Source organism: Colletotrichum orchidophilum (genome assembly GCF_001831195.1).
Source record: "Colletotrichum orchidophilum strain IMI 309357 chromosome Unknown Scaffold_8.1, whole genome shotgun sequence".
Taxonomy (NCBI): Eukaryota; Fungi; Ascomycota; class Sordariomycetes; order Glomerellales; family Glomerellaceae; genus Colletotrichum; species Colletotrichum orchidophilum.
Window position 1 is genome coordinate 25,845 of NW_019172964.1, and position 20,446 is coordinate 46,290.

The 20,446-nt window shown below is 35.4% G+C and overlaps 8 protein-coding genes across 8 annotated transcripts; 3 read left to right on the forward strand and 5 right to left on the reverse strand.

The window, feature by feature from the left end:
• Nucleotides 1–606: 606 nt before the first annotated feature.
• On the reverse strand, nucleotides 607–759 carry CORC01_01457 (uncharacterized protein; the record flags this gene model as incomplete). Its single annotated transcript, XM_022613112.1, has 1 exon — nucleotides 607–759. A coding segment is annotated over one exon (153 nt), but the record flags the coding sequence as incomplete, so codon positions are not given.
• A 396-nt stretch (nucleotides 760–1,155) lies between these two features.
• Nucleotides 1,156–1,305, reverse strand: CORC01_01458 (uncharacterized protein; the record flags this gene model as incomplete). Its single annotated transcript, XM_022613113.1, has 1 exon — nucleotides 1,156–1,305. A coding segment is annotated over one exon (150 nt), but the record flags the coding sequence as incomplete, so codon positions are not given.
• Nucleotides 1,306–10,003: 8,698 nt separating this feature from the next.
• CORC01_01459 (uncharacterized protein) lies at nucleotides 10,004–10,645 on the forward strand (the record flags this gene model as incomplete). The annotated part of the gene is made up of 1 exon (XM_022613114.1): nucleotides 10,004–10,645. The coding sequence occupies one exon, from the start codon at nucleotides 10,004–10,006 to the stop codon at nucleotides 10,643–10,645; it is 642 nt and encodes a 213-aa protein (XP_022480213.1).
• Nucleotides 10,646–10,750: 105 nt separating this feature from the next.
• Nucleotides 10,751–11,349, reverse strand: CORC01_01460 (uncharacterized protein; the record flags this gene model as incomplete). The annotated part of the gene is made up of 2 exons (XM_022613115.1): nucleotides 10,751–11,117; nucleotides 11,312–11,349. The coding sequence occupies 2 exons, from the start codon at nucleotides 11,347–11,349 to the stop codon at nucleotides 10,751–10,753; spliced, it is 405 nt and encodes a 134-aa protein (XP_022480214.1).
• A 2,744-nt stretch (nucleotides 11,350–14,093) lies between these two features.
• CORC01_01461 (uncharacterized protein) lies at nucleotides 14,094–15,233 on the reverse strand (the record flags this gene model as incomplete). Its single annotated transcript, XM_022613116.1, has 3 exons — nucleotides 14,094–14,528; nucleotides 14,593–14,792; nucleotides 15,107–15,233. The coding sequence occupies 3 exons, from the start codon at nucleotides 15,231–15,233 to the stop codon at nucleotides 14,094–14,096; spliced, it is 762 nt and encodes a 253-aa protein (XP_022480215.1).
• Nucleotides 15,234–15,945: 712 nt separating this feature from the next.
• Nucleotides 15,946–17,418, forward strand: CORC01_01462 (carboxymethylenebutenolidase; the record flags this gene model as incomplete). The annotated part of the gene is made up of 4 exons (XM_022613117.1): nucleotides 15,946–16,270; nucleotides 16,336–16,763; nucleotides 16,832–17,001; nucleotides 17,070–17,418. The coding sequence occupies 4 exons, from the start codon at nucleotides 15,946–15,948 to the stop codon at nucleotides 17,416–17,418; spliced, it is 1,272 nt and encodes a 423-aa protein (XP_022480216.1).
• A 284-nt stretch (nucleotides 17,419–17,702) lies between these two features.
• Nucleotides 17,703–18,539, reverse strand: CORC01_01463 (uncharacterized protein; the record flags this gene model as incomplete). Its single annotated transcript, XM_022613118.1, has 1 exon — nucleotides 17,703–18,539. One exon carries the CDS (start codon nucleotides 18,537–18,539, stop codon nucleotides 17,703–17,705), a length of 837 nt encoding a protein of 278 aa, XP_022480217.1.
• Nucleotides 18,540–19,186: 647 nt separating this feature from the next.
• Nucleotides 19,187–20,316, forward strand: CORC01_01464 (uncharacterized protein; the record flags this gene model as incomplete). The annotated part of the gene is made up of 2 exons (XM_022613119.1): nucleotides 19,187–19,477; nucleotides 19,654–20,316. 2 exons carry the CDS (start codon nucleotides 19,187–19,189, stop codon nucleotides 20,314–20,316), a joined length of 954 nt encoding a protein of 317 aa, XP_022480218.1.
• Between the last annotated feature and the right edge of the window lie 130 nt (nucleotides 20,317–20,446).

The window sequence follows — 20,446 nt, forward strand, 5'->3', positions numbered from 1 at the left end:
ATCGTTAATAATTATAATTTAAAAACTTAATATTTAGTAAAAAGAATAAAAAAAAAAAAAAAATAGGTAAGGAATTTTTAAAACTTTACGAGGAGTTAGCCCGTTTTTAATTATTAATAGCGATTATTATTAGTCGTTTATTTTATATTTAAAAAACTTAAAAGTTAATATAGGATCGTTAGGTTAAGACTTTTTTTTAAAGGATATAAAAAGTAAATAAATCCAATACTTTAAAGTTTATATTAAATATATATAAACGTAGAATAATTAAAGAATTATAATTTATATAGGTTTTTAATAATATAAATTAGTCTTTTTTTAGGTTTAGTAACGAGTTCGCGTCTTTAAGACTATTAATTCCGTTTTTTAATAATTTTTAAAAAGTTATTAGGAGTTTTAAAAGTTTATAACGGGTTTTTATATATTATTTTTATATCCATAGTTTTTTTATTTAATAAGATATTTTTATTATTTTTTTTAAATTCGGTAGTCGATAATTCGTTTAATTTTATATTCCGGTTCGTTAAGTTTAATAATAATACGATTTTTAATATATAAGCCCTTAAGTATTAATATAAAAAGTAAGATATAAAAAACTAAATAGTATTATATCGTATTTAAGAGTTTTAATTTAAAATTAATTAGTAAGACTTTTTTAATAATTTCGAAAGGTTTAAGTTTTTTATAATTTAATTTATTATTTAATCGTTTTGTTTTGATATTACGGCGAAAGAGGTATATATTATTTCTTTTTTTTAAAATTAATTTATTAATTTTTAATTTATTAGCGTATTTTTTTATATATTATTATATAAACTTAAGGTTTAAAAAGGCTTTTTTTTAGATTTTTTTAAATTTATTTACGTTTACTATAGCTTTTATAGCTTATAGTCTTTTACGTGCTTTTTTATATATAATTAATTAAAATCCGTAGTTAAAATAAAAAAGGGATTTTTTTATATTTTTACTAATTACGTTATTATATATAAACTAAGCTATTAATAATAATAATATTTAATTATTTTAGTTATAATTTATATAATAGTGGAGGTATATTTTAAAAATCTAATTAATTTTTTTTATTTATTTATCGGTTTATAAATAAAAAAAAGTCGATAATTTATAATTTATACCGAGCTACGAAATTAAAATTTTTTAAAACTTAACGGTAAATAGCTTATTTTTATTAAAGATTATTTCTTTAAGTAAACCGTAGTTAATAATAACTATTTTAAAAAAAGTATATATTAATTTTTTAATATTATTTATTTTTTTATATAGTATAAAATAAGCGAACTTAGTAAGTCGGTTAACAATAATTAAGATACTATCGTACTATATATTCATAAGTAGTTTTTTAGATTTTAGTAATTTAATAATAAAGTCTTAAGAGATTAAATACTATACTTTTAGTAATATTAATAGTAATTATAGCTCTTTATAAAGTTTATAAAGGCTATTTTTATTTTTTTTATAAATATTATAGTTTTTAATAACTTTAGCGACTTCTATTTTTATAATAAATTTATTATAATATTAACAAATCCGTTTTTATATTTTTATAATATTTTAATAATCGTATATTTAAATATTATAAATTTTTATAATAAATTTAAGAATTATTTTTTTAAATAAGTTAATATTAACTTTTCTAGCTATTATAAGGAGTTTTATAATAAATATAAAATTATTATTATCGTCGTATTTAAAGATTACTTATATTTCCTTAAGGACCGTAACTTTATAATTAGGTCGTTTATTAAAAGCGTTTATTTTACTATTTTTTAAACCTTTTTAATAAATAATTTAAAAATTAAACTTAAATAAGAATTTTTTTTATTTAATTTATCGTTTATTTAAATTCTTATTTATTATAAAGTTCGTAAGGTTTTTATAATTTATATAAATAATAACTTCGTATTTAGTTCTTAAGAGTTATAGTTTTTATTTTTTAAAAGCTTTAATTATAATTATTAATTCTTTATTATAAATTTATTAATTTAGTTTTATTTTATAAAACGTTTTAAAATAGAATATATAAAAATAAAGTATTTTTTATTAGTTTTATTATTTTAAAATAGTTTTTATAACGAAATCTAAAGCGTCGGTTTTAATTTTAAATAGTTTTTTTAAGTTTAAGATTATAATTATTAGTTTTAAAATAATTAAATTTTTAACTTTATTAAAAGTATTTTTATGTTTTTTATTTTAAATAAAGGTTATGTTTTTTTTATTAGGTTATTAAAAGGTTTAATAATATTAATATAGTTTTTAAAAAATTGTTAATAAAAGTTAACGAATTTTAAAAATAACTATACGTCCTTAACGTTAATAAATATAAACTAATCCTTAATTATTATTATTTTAAATATTTATATATAGATTTGTTTTAATATAATTATATAGTTAAAGAAATTTATTTTTTATATATAAAATTTATATTTATTAAGCTTAACAAAGAGTTTTATATTTTAAAGTTTTTAAAATATTATATAAACGTATTTTTTATATATTTTGAAATTAAAAGAAAAGATAAGGATATTATTAAAATAAATAATTATAAAAATATTAATATACTTTTTAAATATATAGTTAATTATTATTTAAAATATGGCGGGTATATTAATAAATTTGAAAAGTATAACTAAGTATTTATAAAGTCTTTTACGGGTTTAGAATACTATTTTCTATTTTTTTTTTTTTAATTTTAATTTAATTAAATACTTTTTTAAAGTTTATTATAATGAATTATTAAGCTCCGTATAATATTTCTTTAAATTTTATAATAAAAGGTAATAAATAGTAATTTTTTTTAATAATTTCATTAAATCTTTTATAATCGATTATAAGTTTAAGTTTTTTTTTATTTTTTTTAAATACGAAGAAGATTAATATTCTTATTAGAGAGGATGATAGTTTAATATAACCCTTTTTGAGTTTATTATCGATATATTCGTTAAATTTATCGCGTTTAAGTTAATTTATAAAGTATAATAAATAGAATTTAAATTTTTTTTTTTTTTTAATTCGATTTTTATATTTTAATTATTATATTTTAATAATCCTATTTTTTTTTAAAACGAATAGTTTTATATAAATTTAGTATTTTTTAAATATAATTTAGAATAGGTCCGATTTTCGATTATTCGTGCCGGGTATAAATATTTTAATAAGTTTTATTATTTTAATAAAAGCGATGTATTTAGTTTATTTTCGTTTGTTAGGTATTACGTAAGACTTATTTAAACCCTTTTTTTAGGTCGTTTAATAATTAAGTTTATTTAATAAAATTAGCCGGTTTTTTAATTTATCTATAGATTATATTTTTATAATTATAAGATTTTTAAAATAACGTCGGTATTTTTAATTTTTATAATATCGTATTTTAGTTATTTTAGTTAATATATTCGTTATTATAATTAATTTATTTTTTTTTTACCGTTCGTAAGGTATATAAGTTCGTTTTTTATATTTATAATAATTTATATTTATTTATCGTTTTTAATAAGATAAAGATTTTTTAAGCGCTATTATTAATAATAATATTTATATTATATTTATTTATTTAGAATTTAAGTTATAGATATTCTTTATTAAGGAGTATTATAAAATATAAAAATTTATTTATTTTAGCCGCTTTTTATTATTTTTTTATAATTAATGTATTTAATTTTTTAATATTTTAAAGGCTAGTGCCCGTTTTTTTTTTATAAGCCGTTCGTAGTTAGTTATTAAATTAAGACGTTTTTATTTTTTAATAAGTAAATATAATACGTTAATAATATTATAAATATCGTTTATTTTTTATTAATAAGTTTTTTCTTTTTAAAAAACAATTTATAATTTTTAAATATTTTAATATTAAATTATATATTTAAAATATATTAATTATATAGGTAGTCTTTTAAGTTTTTAGTAAGTTAATTTAGTTTTTTTTAAAAGTTTATAGATTTTTATTATTTTAACTATTTATTTAAATTAGTTTTTTTTTTAATAATAAAATTGTTAATATCGAGTAGTATTTTATAATCGATTTTTAATTAAATACGTCGTTAAGCGACGTTATAAGGTTCGTCCGAGTTATAAAATAATTATTAATTTATTAATTATTTATAGTTTAATATATTAATATTATTTAAAAGGGGGTCGTAGTCTAATTCTTTAATATTAAATTCTATAAATATATTATTAATAATTCTTTTATTTAAGTTTTTTAACTTAATATTTTTTTTAAATATAAGAAAGTTTTATTTTAAACGGAGTATATTATCTTTTATTATTATTTTAAATTATTTATATAATCGTTATTATAAAATAATAAGAATTATTTTTATAATTAGATATTAAGGAATATAAACGTTTATTATATAATAGGCTTTATTTAGTTTTTTAATATATTAATAATAACGTTTTTTTAACGTTTAAGGTTCGTATATTAAATATATAATATTTATTTTTTTATCGATTTCGTATTTTAATTAAAAAAGGTTTTTTTTTATTTTAATTTTTAATTATTTTTAAAGTTATTATTAGAGTAAGGCGAGTATTATTTTTATATTTAATCGCTTTTTTTTTAATAATCGGCCGGCTTTATAATAATTAGCTAAGATATAAATATAGTTTTTATTATAATCTTTTATTATTAAAAGGCGTTATTTATAATATTAAATTATTTTATTAAGTATTCGTTATATTATATAAATAAATTTATTTAGAATTCGTATTTTACGAGCTAAGATTTTATTTTTTAATTAAAATAGGTCGTTTTTATTTTTAATTATTATCTTTTTTTTAATTTATTTCTTATTATTATAAAAGTCTACGCTCGCTTAGGAAAATTAATAGGTTATATTTTAATTACTTTATATATTATTAATAGTATTTAAATATACTTTTTATTATAGTTTTCGATAGTTTTAAGGCGTTGAACTACTTTTTATTTATTATAATAAGGGTTCTATTAAAAGGTTTCTTAAAATACTATCTTAATTATTCCTTATTATCTCGGTAAGTAAAGTAGTTATCGTCGTAATATATAATCTAAAAAAGTAATTTATAAAGTACTTTTTTAAAAATAATATTAATTTATTTCTTAAAAATAAGTCGTTATTAAATTTATTTAAACTATTTATAATTTTTAATTATATATTTTAATTTATCGTAATTATAATATTTAAATTTTTTTTTTAACGGGATTAGTCTTATTTTATTATATTAAGGTTTATAAGTCCGCTATATTATTTATAAGTAATAGTTTATTAAAAGTTATTATTCCCGTTATAACGGTATCTTTAGTTAAAATTGCGTTAAAATTATTATTAATATTTACGTCTTAAGTTAAGTTCTTATCGTTATTTTTTTTTTCTTTTTTTTTTTATAAAAACAATTATCGATTTTAATTACGAATTTAATATATTAAAAAAAATCGTTTAATTTATCGATCTTAATAAGTTCGTTTTTAACCTTATTTTTTAATCTTTAATAAAATATAAAAATCTTAATATCGTTAATAAGATTAAATTAAGTATTAAAGCGTTTAAACTCAGCTAAATAGTTTTTTATTAATTTAATTTATTAAAATTATAATATATTACGCTCGGCTTATCGTTTTTTATTTAAATTTTAAAAAAGCGATTTAAAAATTTTTTTAAACTTATTAAAATTATAATAAATATTTCGTATTTCGATAAAGTATTTATTAAAAGTCTCTTTTTTAAAATATTTTTTTTAAAAAAGTTCGAATTATTTAAAAGTTCGTCTTTTAAAAAAGCTAATAGCGTATATAATTTTCTTAATTTCGTTATTAAAATTTTTTTAATAAAAATTCTAAAAGTTTTTAATTTAAATTAAAAATCTTTTTAAAATTCTAAAGGTCCTATTGAAAGTAATAGGTACGTTAAGTTTAAGCTTTTATCGTCCCTTAGTGAAAAGAATAATAATAATATTAACGGCGCTTTAAAACGTATTTATTTATTTAATAAGTTTTAAGGTTTTTTTACGTTTAATATTAAGTTTTTTAAATATAGTATTAAATAGTTTTTATATATAAGCGATATTATAGTCGTTTTTAGTTTAAGCTTTTATTAATTAAGTAATAGTAATATTAAAAAGGTTTATTAGTTTTTTATTACGTTAAATATTTTAATTAATAACGCGGCGTATTTTAATATATATTATTTTATTAAAGACCGTATCTTTATTAAAGTTATATTTAATATTAAGTATTTTTATGTTTTTTTTAGCTTAGGTTAGCTCGGCGTTTAAAACCTAGGGCTTCTTATTTTTATTAAAAGAAGATTTAATAAATATTATTTATACTATTTAATAAGTTTTTATAAAGTCGATTTATTAAATAAAAATAATTAAAATATTACGGCTAATTAGTTATAATAAGGTTTATATTAATAGAAGTCGGGGTTACGATATTTATAAATAATAATCATTATAAAAATAGTTTTTAATAAAGCTATTATTTATAAATTATAAAATAAATAAGGCTTTAATAATTAATTATAATTTTATTAAATAAGTTTTTAATAAAGATAGTTAAAAATAATTATAAGATTTAATACGAAGTTAATTATTAAAAAAGTTATAGAAGTTATAAATATAAACTTAGCTTAAGTTTATATTATATATAAGTCCCGTATATTATTAAATAGTTCTTTTATATTTAAAACCGATATCGTAAAATCGGTTTTTTAAAAATAAACCGATTTTTATTTTATTAATTTATATTTAAAAACCGCTTATTATCCGTCGGTCTTTTTTATTATTACGTAATTTTTTTATAATTTTTTCGATTTATTAAGGTGATATATATATTTTTATTATTCGATTGTATATATAGCGAGGTAGCCGCTATAGAGTAGTGGGGCAGGTCTTTAGTTTATTATGTATATTAGGTCGTAATACTTTTAATAGACGCGATTATTTAAATAGGGCTTCGATAGGATTTAATATTAATTCGTTACTTATGATATATTATAATAAAAGGATATAAAAAGCGTAAAAGCTAAAGATAAATATAATATAATCTAATATAAAATAATTTAAATAAATATGTTAAAATAAGAAAATATTAATGAGGGAGCCTTTACCGCCTTTAGGACGAAGTATTTATAGTCTATGTATTTTTTTGGGCCAATAATAGTGTATAGCTGTTATGCCCGTGTAAGAGTTATGCCCGTGTATTAATTGTTTATGCCCTTGTATTAATTCCCTAAAATTAATAAGAACGATATATTTATTTTTTTTAAAAAGTCGTCGCAAAAGCTTATATTAACGTTTAATAACGATATAAAATAAAATTCGATATACTTTATAATATAACGCTTTTTATAAAAAAGAAAATCTATACTTTTTTAATAACTAATCGAGCTTATAAAAATCTAAAATAACGGATCTTTATTAATAACATTTTTAATAATAACGATTAATAATTATTAGCTAAGTTAAAAGCGGTATTTAAATTATTTTATTTTTAAATAATAAAATATTAAAGTTAAAACAAAGGAGACAGCTATAACCGTTTATAAAAAATAATAATAAGTTTTAAATATTTTATTAATTATTTCGAAAAATAAAAGAAGTTATATAATAAACCTTTTAAAAAAAAGATATATTTTATAGCTTTTTAAATTATAATATTATAATCGTAATTAATATAAATAATATTATTTTATTAGTAGTTAGTTTATCGTTAATTTATATTTTAACTTTTTTTTTAATTTTTAATATTAAATAATATCTTTTATTTTATTTAATTTAAATATATATTTAAAAAACGGGCGGAGCTGCTTTTTAATAATAATTTTAATTTATAAAAATACTTCCGATTATTAATTATTAATATTTAATAAGTTTTTAATAAATATTATATTAAATTAAATTACTCTCCGTTTTATATTATAATAATTATTTTTTATTTTAAATAAGGATTAAAATAATTAAAAAAAAAAAAATTTATACCTAAATAAAGTTATTAACTATTCAATATAAAAAAAGGGCTTTATAATTATTAATAAAAATAGTATATAAACGAAATAATAAATCCTTTTTTTTTTCTTTTATTATAATAATTATAAATTATTTTTATTACCTTTACGATTTTAAAAAATATTATAAAAAACTTATAATATTAATAATAGTTAATATTTCGAATAATAAAAATAGTAATTAATTATGCGTTTAAATTTAATTAATATTATTTATAAATTATCCCTTAACCGGTCTTTAATTTAATTTAATAATAAATTAACTATTAGCTAACTTATCTAATTTTAAATAAGTTTATATTTAATATTTTTACAATCTTTATAATAATAATAAATTATAAGAAGATATTTAGTTTTATAAAGTTAATTTTAATTTTATAATAATTATTAATAAGGTCTTCTATATTAAAAAAGGTTTAATATTTTAAAAACTAACTTCATAACGGTATTATAAAAATGAAAAATTAATTTTTTAATTAAAAAAGTTAATCGAAATAAAATTTATAAGTTAATATTATAAGGACTTTTGCAATAGCTTTATTTATTCTTAATTAAGAAATTAATTTAATTTATTAATTATTTATTAAATAATCAAATATAGCGCAAGAAATAAAGTAAATAATTAAATACGAACCTCATATTTGATTTGTTTGTTTGGGTATAAGCGCTGTTGGTAGTCCATCCAAACCGCTGCGAGCGAGCCTGCCGCTATCCAGGTCACCTAACAAGATGTTCACAGAAATCGTGGACGTCCATCTTTTTACGAATCTTATTCCGGATCAAGAAGCTTCACATCACCAGAGGCTTTCTCAGAATCTCAACCCTACAAACGATAACAGTAGGGCACAGCCGCGGCTTCGGAGAAGTCCCGAGGTCGGCCAGGTTTACATGGATCTGCACGCATTTTCTGGAACACAGGCCGGGCATTGTCACAGGCTCTGGCGCGCAACAGAACACCCCCTCGAGATCAGGCCTCGGAACAAAGACTGGCTCTTTTCACAGACGGCTAGAGCGTCAGAGAATGTCGCGTCATCCTAGCGAACCGGCAGCTTCTACGGCTCTTGTCTCCCACAGACAAAGAGAGAGAGAAGTGTTGAGATACGCTCGCGAGAAGGGGTTGGATGAGCTGAGGAAGTGAATGGACCTATGTCGGTTTCTCGTACATTTGCAGGCATGCCTCTTGATGCGTGGAATGACTTGGTGACTCGTACCTGGCCAGCGTTGGAGGATGAAGTATGATCATGGGTACTCGCGCAAACTCGTTGATCGGGCACCTGAAGAGGAGATGCGAATTAAATCTATTCAGGACTGTGATAGTTAAGGGTTCATCAAAGAGCTTGAAAGCTGGTTATGGAATGGAGAGAAGCCTCTCGAGATGAGGTGGCCTCTGTGGAGTCTCGTATTTATACCGTGCTATCGATTGCACATCGGAGGATGGTCTTGGGAACTGTACGTGAACGAACCATTGCTGGAACTAATACAACATTTGGATGTTCGTCTCTGACTGAAGATTGATGCTGCCTATCCTCGGTGGCCGCATGCTACGTATGCTGAAGTTTAACCGGTAATAGGACAGCTGAATCCCATGCTTGGAGGTGTTTACTCTCCGCTCTGAATCAGGTCACCAAAAAGGCACAGGTCGATGGCATCGGAGGCAGTGCATCAACTGCCCCGCCGAGGTCGCAAGACCGAAGGATCAACACCTTGTCTAGGCAACCATCCAAACCCGTCAGCAATCCTGCCGGGAGGCAAGATGGACTCAGGGAATCTATTTAAGCTGGAACGAAACCTCTTTGCATACCTGGTTTCACAACTTGAGATGTTCCAAGCCTTCTCAGAACCAATTACATTAGACGGGCGTCGTTATGCGAGCTTTTGCTTCGCTTTTTCTAGTCGCATCCAGCATCATTCTCATAAGTGCCTACCGAGAACCGCAAAACACAAAAGTTGTTCCACTCGACTCTGAACCAAGACCAAGACCAAGGCAACAGAATCCCGTCGCAAACATGGCCGACAAAATTCCATATGAATTCGTCCCCGTGTACATGCTCACGAAACTCACCGACGAAGAGGAGAAAACCTTTGTATCGATCATTGCAGCGCGGGAGGAAGGCGTCGCCGAGGAGGACGACTATGTCCGACCAAAACTCGTTTACTGGACCGCTGACGCGGATGGAACCATTGAAAACGATCTCGTACCATTGCACAGGAAGCTCGAAGCGGAAAGCGAGCTAGATTATCACTCTTTCTTCTTCTACGCTGATCGCAAGAGTGTCGAGGACGGCGGGACCATTCTTGCGAGTCGCGATTGGGGCACCCTTTGCATCTCCAAGACGGCGACGCAGAAGTTTACCAAGTTTTGCAAAGAGAAGGATATCAAACTTCCCAGGGGCGGTTGGAGCCACATTGATGGTTTGATTGTCAACTTGACGAAGGACATCATCACCTGGGGTGTGACGTGGGGACGTCAGCCGGGGCCGCAATGGAAATCAAGCCACCAGAACCTGGATCTTGCGAATATGCAAATGTCGGAGCTTATCGAGATGCACGGCGAACAAGTCCAGATTCTGGAAGATGACGAATGGGATGCACAGGGCTTTTCAGAGAGGCTCCGGAAAGAACTGGACAAGATCAAGGACGAGCTCTAGAGCACGGAAGATTCAAAATCATTTCTTCATCGAGACACTACTACTAATTGACCAGTAACTGCTTTTTTGAAAGTACATGTTCAGATGCGCGCGCCACTACTCATCTCAGGCCTTTGAGAATCTATCGGGGATCGGACGCCGGGACACGAGTTGCAGATGAACTGGCTCCCGGCCACCCCACTGCCAGCCTCGCTCGGGCTTCGTCTGAATCGGTGTCACTTCGCGCTTGTAAATGCCCCTCTTCACTGGCGAACGAGCCATGCCGCAGGTTGCGAAGAAGGAGTCGCCAAAGGCCTGGCAGTCCGTGTCGGTGAAGCTTTGGGAAAGATTGGTGCAGAGCTGGCTGTTGCTGCTGAGGATGCCGCCCTTTTGACCGCACAGCTTTTGGCCGCCTGTTTCTACGACGGAGTTGCTGATGTGTGTTCTACAGCGGCATTGGATATCTGCCTGCTGTGCTTGCACCATGGCGAACCTGTTGATGGAATTAGCCTAGGCTCTGGGAAAGGGGGGGGGGGGGGGGGGGGGGGGGGGGTGGGGGTTTTTGCTTGTGCGGGGGTGTGTGCGGAGATCTGCTGTGTATCGGGAGGCGTGGGTGTTGCGATGTTGTATTAGGTGGAGGTGTATTGGGGGGGGGGGTGGGCTCAAGGGTTCAGCGGGAGATCTTACATGATCGCCATGAGGATGCAAGATATGATGGTCTTCATTTTGTCAAAGTCTTTCGAGGTTGAATGTTGCTCAGAAGCTTGGTTGCGGTTTAGGGTGAGAAAATAAAACACAACCAATTGTGCATCGCAAGTCGAGGTGGCACTGGTGGTGATATGTCTTTATGTAAGGTACCTTACGAAGATCAAACTGCCACCTTTGACGCACGCGGACAACGGTTAACCCATGGCAAACCTCAACATGGAACAAATAGCTGTAGCAATCAAAAGGCGTAATGTGGGCGGGCTTCCCGTTGACTTGTTGACTCGTGGCTTCTACGTACTATAGAATGAATTCTCCAGCTGTCAAACGTCTGATGTTGGCCGCCCTGTGGCAGTAGCGCCCAATGAGATTGCCAACTGGGTGGATCCATCTGTATGCTTGTCGTCTCATCTTTTTTGGCTGCGCCTCGGCGGCTCGGGCTGCCGAACGCAGGTAGAGGTTGACGAGGAGGGCGGGTGTGTGAAGCGTACCCCGGCTCCGCACAACACCCCAATACGAGATACGAGCTTATGTAGTAAGCGGACCGAGTATATACTTATCTGATATACTCCACTTTCCGGGTCCAAACCCATGGGCTTCAAATGCAACACATTGTAGGGTTTATCGGGGTTACTAAGTTACTAAAGTAATTGAGCCGCTCAGTCAAAACACCAGTTGACGCCGACAGGAATTGAACCCAACTTGACCTGGGCTTCTAAGCGTACCCCTGCTTCACACGACACCCCTATACAAGCGTACCCTCACGTAGGAATACCAAGTATATACTTATCCAGTGTACTCCACTTGCCGGGTACGAACCCACCACGGGCTTGAATGCAACAAATTGTGCGGATACATAGTACATGTAAGGTTTATCGGCGTCACTAAAGTAAGCCGTTCAGCCAAAACACCAGTTGACGCCGAACAGGAATCGAACCCAACTTGATTTACTAACCGTACCCCTGCTTCACAGGGTTGCAACTAACTCAAGATTGAAGGAAAGGGCAGTGACGAGCATGAACTTTTCCCCAAACGGTCGACCGCGTTCGGATGACGTGTATTCTTCAAAGTCAAACGGAGTCGCTGGTAGTCTAGATCCTTGCGCGTGTTTCATGATAAAGGGGGTCTCCATGGTTGCACCGGCGTAATCGGCCGTCGCAACAAATGCCCGCTGACGAATTCTTGAACAGGAGCTGAACATTTCATCTCAGCTGTCGTTGAGAACCCCTCGTCGTCGAGGCGAGGGCCATCAGCCGACGGTTATCTCCTCCTCGGCGTTACGTAGGCTGTCCACCGGCTGAGAAGATGCGTCAAGGGGTTCGGGAGGTTTCACCATCAGGGCCAACTGACTGCATAATTTGGGGAAAGAATGACGCTGGGAGAGTTTTATAGGCTCCAACTGGCCGACAGATAGCTAAACCTAGACGATGATATGACAGACGGGCCCTCTCATACTAGTCCTTTTTTTGGTGGCTGAGAGGTATTCGGACCGCTTGAGACATTAAGTTGCTCCCATTTCCAACTCGTTTACGGAGTGTCAGTTTTCGCTACAGGCAGCCGTCGTTTATCGAGACTCCATGTCATCTATATCCCATCGACATACCAAAATTACTCGGATCCCCAAAAGATGCGTCGCCGTCATCCCAAAGAAGACTGAGTATCAAGTCCTCCCCACCGGATACTACATGGTCGAAGGAAAACATGTCCAAATGGTCGCCTGCGCCTCCCTCTGCATCATTTTCTCTCACTGGCCGCCCTGGACTTCTACCGTCACTTTTAACTTCGCGTTGATGCGAAGCATCTACATTCCTATTCGTTTCAGGACTCTCAGTCAGGTTGAATGACAAGAGTCTCTCGACGTATGGAGCACCAGCCTGATGGTGCTCGGCCGGCGAGTTGGTTTTGAACGAATCAATGGCTTGTGAAAAGCTCGTGAGAAGACGGTGATACTGTGCTGCTTGCGGACTTAAGTGACCTAGAAAGTCAAGAACGCGGAGCGCATTGTGAAAAGCTTTCCCACGGTGTTGAGGAACGCCGGGAGCGAGGAGAGAGAAACCGAGAACGAGACCGGCGGCAAACAACCAAGCTCTGACTCATGCATTAGCAACATGCTTAGATCAGGTCAAAGAACTTACTTCAATATGCACATGTTGCCCATGATAGTACGCGAGTCCAGTGCGTCGGCGCACATTTCTGCCATGAACACCGCGGCATCCACACAGGCATCAGATAGTTCAGCAACGTTCGTTTCATTTTTATCGCCGGCTTCAACAACATCACCACGCACTAGCAATGTATCATTACTAATTCGAGGCATGATGTGCTGTATCATAAACTCTCGAGTTGTCAAGATAATACCAAAGTAGTATGTGCAGGCGACGTGGATATTTCCAATAGCTATCTCCCGATTTTGAGAGTGATGAGAGTGAGCAGTTCCTCTTTTGGGACGTTGGCGTAAGGCAGTTGGAAGATCCTTGCTCCAGCATCTAATTTCATCCAGGAACTGTTGCGCTCTCGCCATTCCCAGTTCGGAATCTTCGGTAAGAGTGTCGACGATTCTATTGAGGATCGTGGAAAAGGCGCAGGCAGCGTCCACTGACAGACTTCGATGCCGATCCTCGCAATGTCCCATACTTCGTCTTGATCGGCAAGGTGCTACGCTTGTTGGCCTTCCGAGGATCGAGCTACACACTACGTCAAAAAGGCGTATGCTTTTGTCAACGCGAGACCTTTGCGAGTCGTCAACAACCAATCTCAGTATGAATCAAAGGAACCAGGAGGTGTACCTCAAACTTCGCTCGGTCTCTGAAAGCGACTGAAACTGTTCCGCCATGTGTAAGCCCATGACCGAAGCCGCTTTCGTGGCAACCCCGAGGTACATGAAAGCTGAGTTGCGACGGCAGGCGCCAAACATGTAGAATGCCATTAGTACAAAGCCTCGAGCGGTGTTCAATGTTGGGTCGCTCAGCATCCCTTCGAATGAGAGCTTGCGAGCTTCCGAGAAGTACCGGAAAGCTTTCGACGCGTCACCTGTCTGGCCACGACACTGGGCACCAATGGCAATCATCATGTAGAGGCATAAGAGACTCCCCGAGTTTATCGAAGTATCAGATCTCAGAGAGCCAGTGTGGAATGTTTGGCTCAAAGCTAGTAGATTCTCGATATCCGATTCGTCAAACAAATCGAGGAGTCCACTAGACTGTCGATGGGTCAACCATCACGTCTCAAGGATACACCAGCTTTCTGGGGAGGGCTCTACTCACGGCATCAAGGTATCGTTGGACCAGGATTTTCCTCTCGGCGTTTCCAATGTCGTCGGCAAAGTCTTCAGTCCGCTGGACGGGAACTTGTGCCTCAAACATGCGGTGGCATCCTTGGCTAATGGTAAAACCTGGACCTAGGATACGCAAGCTTCCTCGCAGGTATTGCAGAAACGCAATGGCTGAAGCATTTCCGACAAAGACTGAGGATCCTCAAGATGTTAGCAAGTCATGGAACAACCCAGCACACTTCAATGCTTTCCGTCAGCCATTGAGACAACTGTACCTTTTTCACCACTACAGGTGTACATCATGACCGGTCGCGGACCCGGTGGAGGAACCGTCCTATCGAAAGTCGCCGAGATTGGAGTTTCATCACCATCTCGCAAAGATGATCCTTGACGCTGATAGAGCAGAGGAGAAAGTTGATCACGCCGTCTAGTGTTTGAAGTGGCTGGGGATCGAGTCTGTGGTGCACGGCGAGCCCTGACTTGCTGAGAATAAGTGCAAGACGAACCTACTCCGCGTTTGACGCAGGGTCGGCATGGCTGCGCGGCGTCGCATCGCTTCTTGGTCGCTCGACACGCAGTGCAGGCCCTGGTGGACCGTTTCCGGTCTTCGGGACGCACCGGCGGTCGGGGCATCGCGTAAGGTAGGGTCAGGTCTGTGTGATCCGGGTCCTTGGATACGGCGCCGGGAGTTGCGGATCCAACTGAGAGGCGGCACGAACTGCAGTTTGCGGGCCGACGATTCCAGGTGCGATTACCGCCGATTCACACAATATGGACAGGGAACGATGCCATCGGGGCGTGAATCAGCATCTTTCAACCGTGCTACAAAAGATCGCGATGTTCCCAGAACCCACAAGGCCCGTCATCGAGTAAGCAGATGAGCAATGTAAACATAATTGGAAGTCGAGATAGGCTTATCAGGGTGGTTCCCTGCATTGCCGAGTCCAGTCAGCGTCCGGTGGGAAGGCAAAGGTGAACTCCACTTTACATACTTTACTGCGTGAGCAGTGCTCGGCCCGCACACTTATCGCTGTCAGTCCGTAATAAGCCCGTAAACCCGAGACTCCCCCATGCTACGGAAGTTCCGCTTCCAATGGGCCTATCAAAGGCCTCATGCAGTTGGCAGCTGGGACAGACACTCGGAATAACGTCATGGAACTAGCATTGGTTTATAAGAGTCCGGCCGGAGCTCATCCCGTGCCGTGCTGTGCACTTTACATGAGATTTCGTTTTGATTTTGAAGTATCCTATATCATAACCTTTTGTTATCTCCCCGTCTCATCAGGTCACCTGTGCACCAAACCTAAAATTACGCCGCTCGAAAAAGACTATCACTAACGACACAATGTACGCAGACATCAGCAAACTTCCGGCTCCACTTCCCCAGTCCGATCTGGAGACGGTGGCGAGTGGAATTTCACTACTGCCACCTCTCTCCCGCCGTGGCGTTGGACCGGGCGTCATTCTTCTGGTCCCATCAATCGACAAAGCGCTAGCAATCGAGGAGGGCGTGCCCTCACTGCCGCTGAAATGGGCTGAAGAGGGTTACACAGTGATTGTGATTCAACCAGCAGCCTTCGAGAATGGTGTTCGCGAGACTCTCGATCTCGTAATGAAAACGTTTCAAAAAAGCGATAAATGCAAACCAAAAGATGTGGTTGGCCTTGTTGGTGAGTTGCATTCGCTATTCCGCATGACTGGTGATGTTGGGCATGGCTAAGTATGACATGGTTAGCATACGAACCAGAAATGTGGAACATGGTTGCGTCGATCCTATCTGACTTCTCGGAGATTGTGAGCACCGTGGTCTACGCCGATAACTCAGAAAAGTCATCAGTGTCTAGCAGCCCTGTACCCGCAGCCTATCACTTTGCTGGAAAATCTGAGGGACAACCTTTGCGGTCAAAGGGCCGAACAGAGTACTTTTACTCGGCAGCAAAGTCCTTCAAGTTTGCAATTCCGTTCCAGCCGCACTTCGACTACAACATGGAAATGCTCTCATACACTCGCAATCTCACTCTTTTGAAAGGCGAAATGAAGACTCCCATCTTTGACTTGGAGGCCATTTGGGACGAACATACTTGGTATGAGTTCGCGGATAGGTCTGTGGAGCATACTATGAGCACAATGGTACAAGAACCATACGTGAACCATATCCCAACCGTAAGAAATATGTCACTCATTGATATTGGAATCACCAAAGCCAGATTTACTGACAAATTCCCTCTTAGCTCACTGGCGGCGTTGGTCGAGTCAAGCTTACCGACTTTTATCGTCACAATTTCATCTTCAATAACTCGGCAGACACGGAACTAGAGCTAATCAGTCGAACCATCGGAATCGATCGCGTCGTTGATGAGTTCATTTTCAAGTTCACTCACGACCAGGAGCTTGATTGGCTGTATGTATAAACACAATAAACCCGTCTACGATCAACCTCACGCACGCACTTACTGATTGAATGGCCAGACTCCCGGGTGTTCCACCAACCAACAAATACGCTGAAATTCCGTTCGCAGCGGTTGTAAACATCCGAGGTGATCGCCTGTATCACGAGCATATCACATGGGATCAAGGGACAGCATTGGCTCAATTAGGCCTCCTCCCGGAATACCTCCCATTCCCAGGAGGTGATCTTCAGTACAGAGTTCCTGTAGCGGGTGTGGAGACAGCGATGAAGTTGAGAGCAAGAAACTCTGTTCCGTCGAATGAAATGTTCAAATTCACAACTCGCTCTGCAGTAGACAGCGAGGGGGTAACTCGAGGAAATTTGGTTGCGGCTGTAAGCGAGAACGGCGTAGAACCAGTAACAAATTGACGTGAGACAATCTGGAGTGTAGAATCAATTCAGGCAAGGGTATTTCGTCATCAGTATTTTTAATATCTATTGAGTATCTCCTGGGTTACCACTCCCAATCGCGTCATGCCAATATCCAGTCGTCGTTGAATCTCTTCCGGGGTTTGGCAGTGAGACCACCAACAGTCCAATACGCAAGTCTAGCTGTTCAAGCTGCCTTCCATCTTTTAGGGTATCTTCATTTTCTCTTCCAGTCACCTTCCCAAGTCGTTGCGTTGCACCTAGAATCAGGGCATCTGCATGTATTACAAAGCTAAGCAGGTGTTCCTCCACAATCCTCGAACGCATTCATCGTCTGGCTGCGCTAGACCACAAGCCTTGCAATCTTCTTTGCAATTATCTCGCAAATTAATCAAGCAGGTGTTTCTCCAAAGGCCCTTTCTCTCGAAGCGTCTCTTTGGAATAGTGGCGGAGTTGCAGGTAAGCTCTGGATCAGAACCTCTGGCGTCCTCGACGAACTTGATAATCTTTTCGATTAGTTCCTCATATTGATCGTGCGACATGACTGTAATGAACTCTTTCTGGCGCACCGCTGCAACAAGATATTGCACAAAACGGATAAATCTAGGTCCTTGCTTGACAGTGCCTTGTGGCATGAGATTGCCGTCGATGAATTTTCCCCAAGTACAGTCCCAAGACCTGTCGAAAATTGGCTCATCGTCTCTTACGCGGCGTTCCTTTTCCCATTCGACTTTGCTCCATAGCCCGCACGGCTTGTTGCTAGGGACTGGAAGGCCGAGTCCTTTGACCACGCGATCGGCCAAATTGCTTTGTTTCAAGCGGAAGTGGATCATGGAAGCAATTTCCATACCGTCAGTGGATGCTTTCTCCGACTCGATTGTGTCTAGGAGGGAGTCCTGGACGTAGGCGCCAAGTCCGCCGTACCAGTCACCTGGCCAGAGTTCGACAAAGATTCTGGACATTTCCACGACCCTGTCGCGACATAAATGGCAGGTTGTATAGGTCTGTTCGTCTTCGTGGCCTTCGAATGTGCAAGTGAAGTGATAATGCTCATGGATGCATGTGACATCGACTAGCTCGTTCAGTCTCGCTATTGCGGCGTAATAACCTGATAGTAGCATGTTATCGTAGATGAATATATCAATGAGGGAGAGCTCTTCGAGGATAATTTCCGAAAATTGCTTATTGTGTTTTCTAGTTTGTAGTAGAGTTGCTGTGTTTTGAGTCTGACGGGCTGTTATGACTTTCTACTGCTGGCTGCTGCTGGCCGTCTAATACATCGCCACTGGGCTTTCTCCGAAATGCTCTCGACCTGGGCCACAGCGAACCTGCCAGTCAGAGTTCAAGAAAGAACTACTTGGTAGACCTGATGGCACCAAAAACTTTAATAAAAGCCACCGGCCAAGGTGGACTGTTGAACACTATCGTGGGATCAGTGACACCCTTTTGCCCCCATTTCTTGCTTTTACTAGGCACTATAATTCATGGGGTACAATGGCTCTATCTATGTGAGATGAATTTGTTCGGCTCAGGCTATCAAGGTTCCAGAATAAGCTGGTGATATTTCCGAAAACGCGGCGTCTGCTCACAAATGATGGTTCTTGTTTCGAGTGTAAAGCCCGACTTTCTCTTTCTGTGACTCTATCCGCGCAACATTGTTTAGTCCCCTTCGAGGACCAATAAAAAACAAATGGCGAAAAACGACCTCAAATTCCGGCGAACTACTCCGAAGGCTTCTAAATTGGCGCACGCTGTGGTCATCAACAGCATGCCAGCGGGCATCGATACTCCAGGAAAAGTACGCCCAAACGTCGAGGCAATTCGATCTTTAACAGTTGATGCGTTGAAAGCATTTAAGTCGCCTTTTCCTGTTACCGATGCCAACCCAGGCATGGATGAATCATCAATTACGAAGAGCCTGGAAAATTTGCGAAGCTTATGGGACGGCGGTCAGACGAATTCCTATTGGGCTTCATTATGGATCGTGGTCAGCAATATCATCGATGGAAGCACGTATTCATCATTCGCGGAAGCTGAGGAAGCACTGAAAGGAGTCATGGTAACGTCCCCCCATGCACAGAAACACCACTAGCTCTCTACTCGTAAAAGCTGAGCGATAGTTCGCGGGCTTGGTACATGCAAGATTGAGGCATCAGTAACACTACCGTAAAACTCTGCCCAATACTGTTTACAACGAGTATGACCAAATAGTATAGCTGACAAGTTTGTGTTCAGCATTCCTATGCCCGTCAACGCCCTGGGCGTATATTATCATACCGCCTCACTTCATTCATCATTACGAAAATATCCAGGACACTCAGTTCTTGGAAGAATGCACACAGCCTGACGAGTGTTCAGTTCTTCTACCTGCTCGCCTTCTTTTCGAATAGGGTCAAGGAAATCAAGACAGCGTGGCACGCCATTGACGATAATGAATGGTCTCGCTTAGTTATTCTCAGCTGTAAAGACGCCGCATTTTATATCGCTCGACACTCCATCGCTTTTCAATCAGACATCACATGCATGGATCGGTTGATCTTGTATCATGTCGTCCCTGAGTCGGAGGAAATTATCGGACATTTGATTCCAATGGTAACTCGCTTCATGGAGCAGATCGGTCTTAGGCAGGAGGAATTACCGGCCGAATACTTCGGCTTGGATGTCGTTCCGGCACCGATCTCAACGAAGGACCTATTGCAGGCGTCTAGGCGCTTGATCGGCATGACTGATCCGTACCATATCAGGGTCCTATCGGCATCGATTTTCCGGTGGTTCATTCGAGAACGGATTTTGGCCGACCCCGATCCGGTGGCGATTCTCAGGCAAGCCCAAGTCATGGTTCAAAATCTTTGCAACAAACTTAACCACGAAGACGACTTACTGTCGCAAAGTGTTTGAAGTCCATGGCCTGATGGGCCAGGCCTGCACTGTCTTCGCAGCCGGTGCGATAAGTGGAACCTCTGCAATATGTTTCTGATTGATCAGAGCCAAGCTTCCTAAGACTGTGCCAGGCTGGGCACTGGAATAG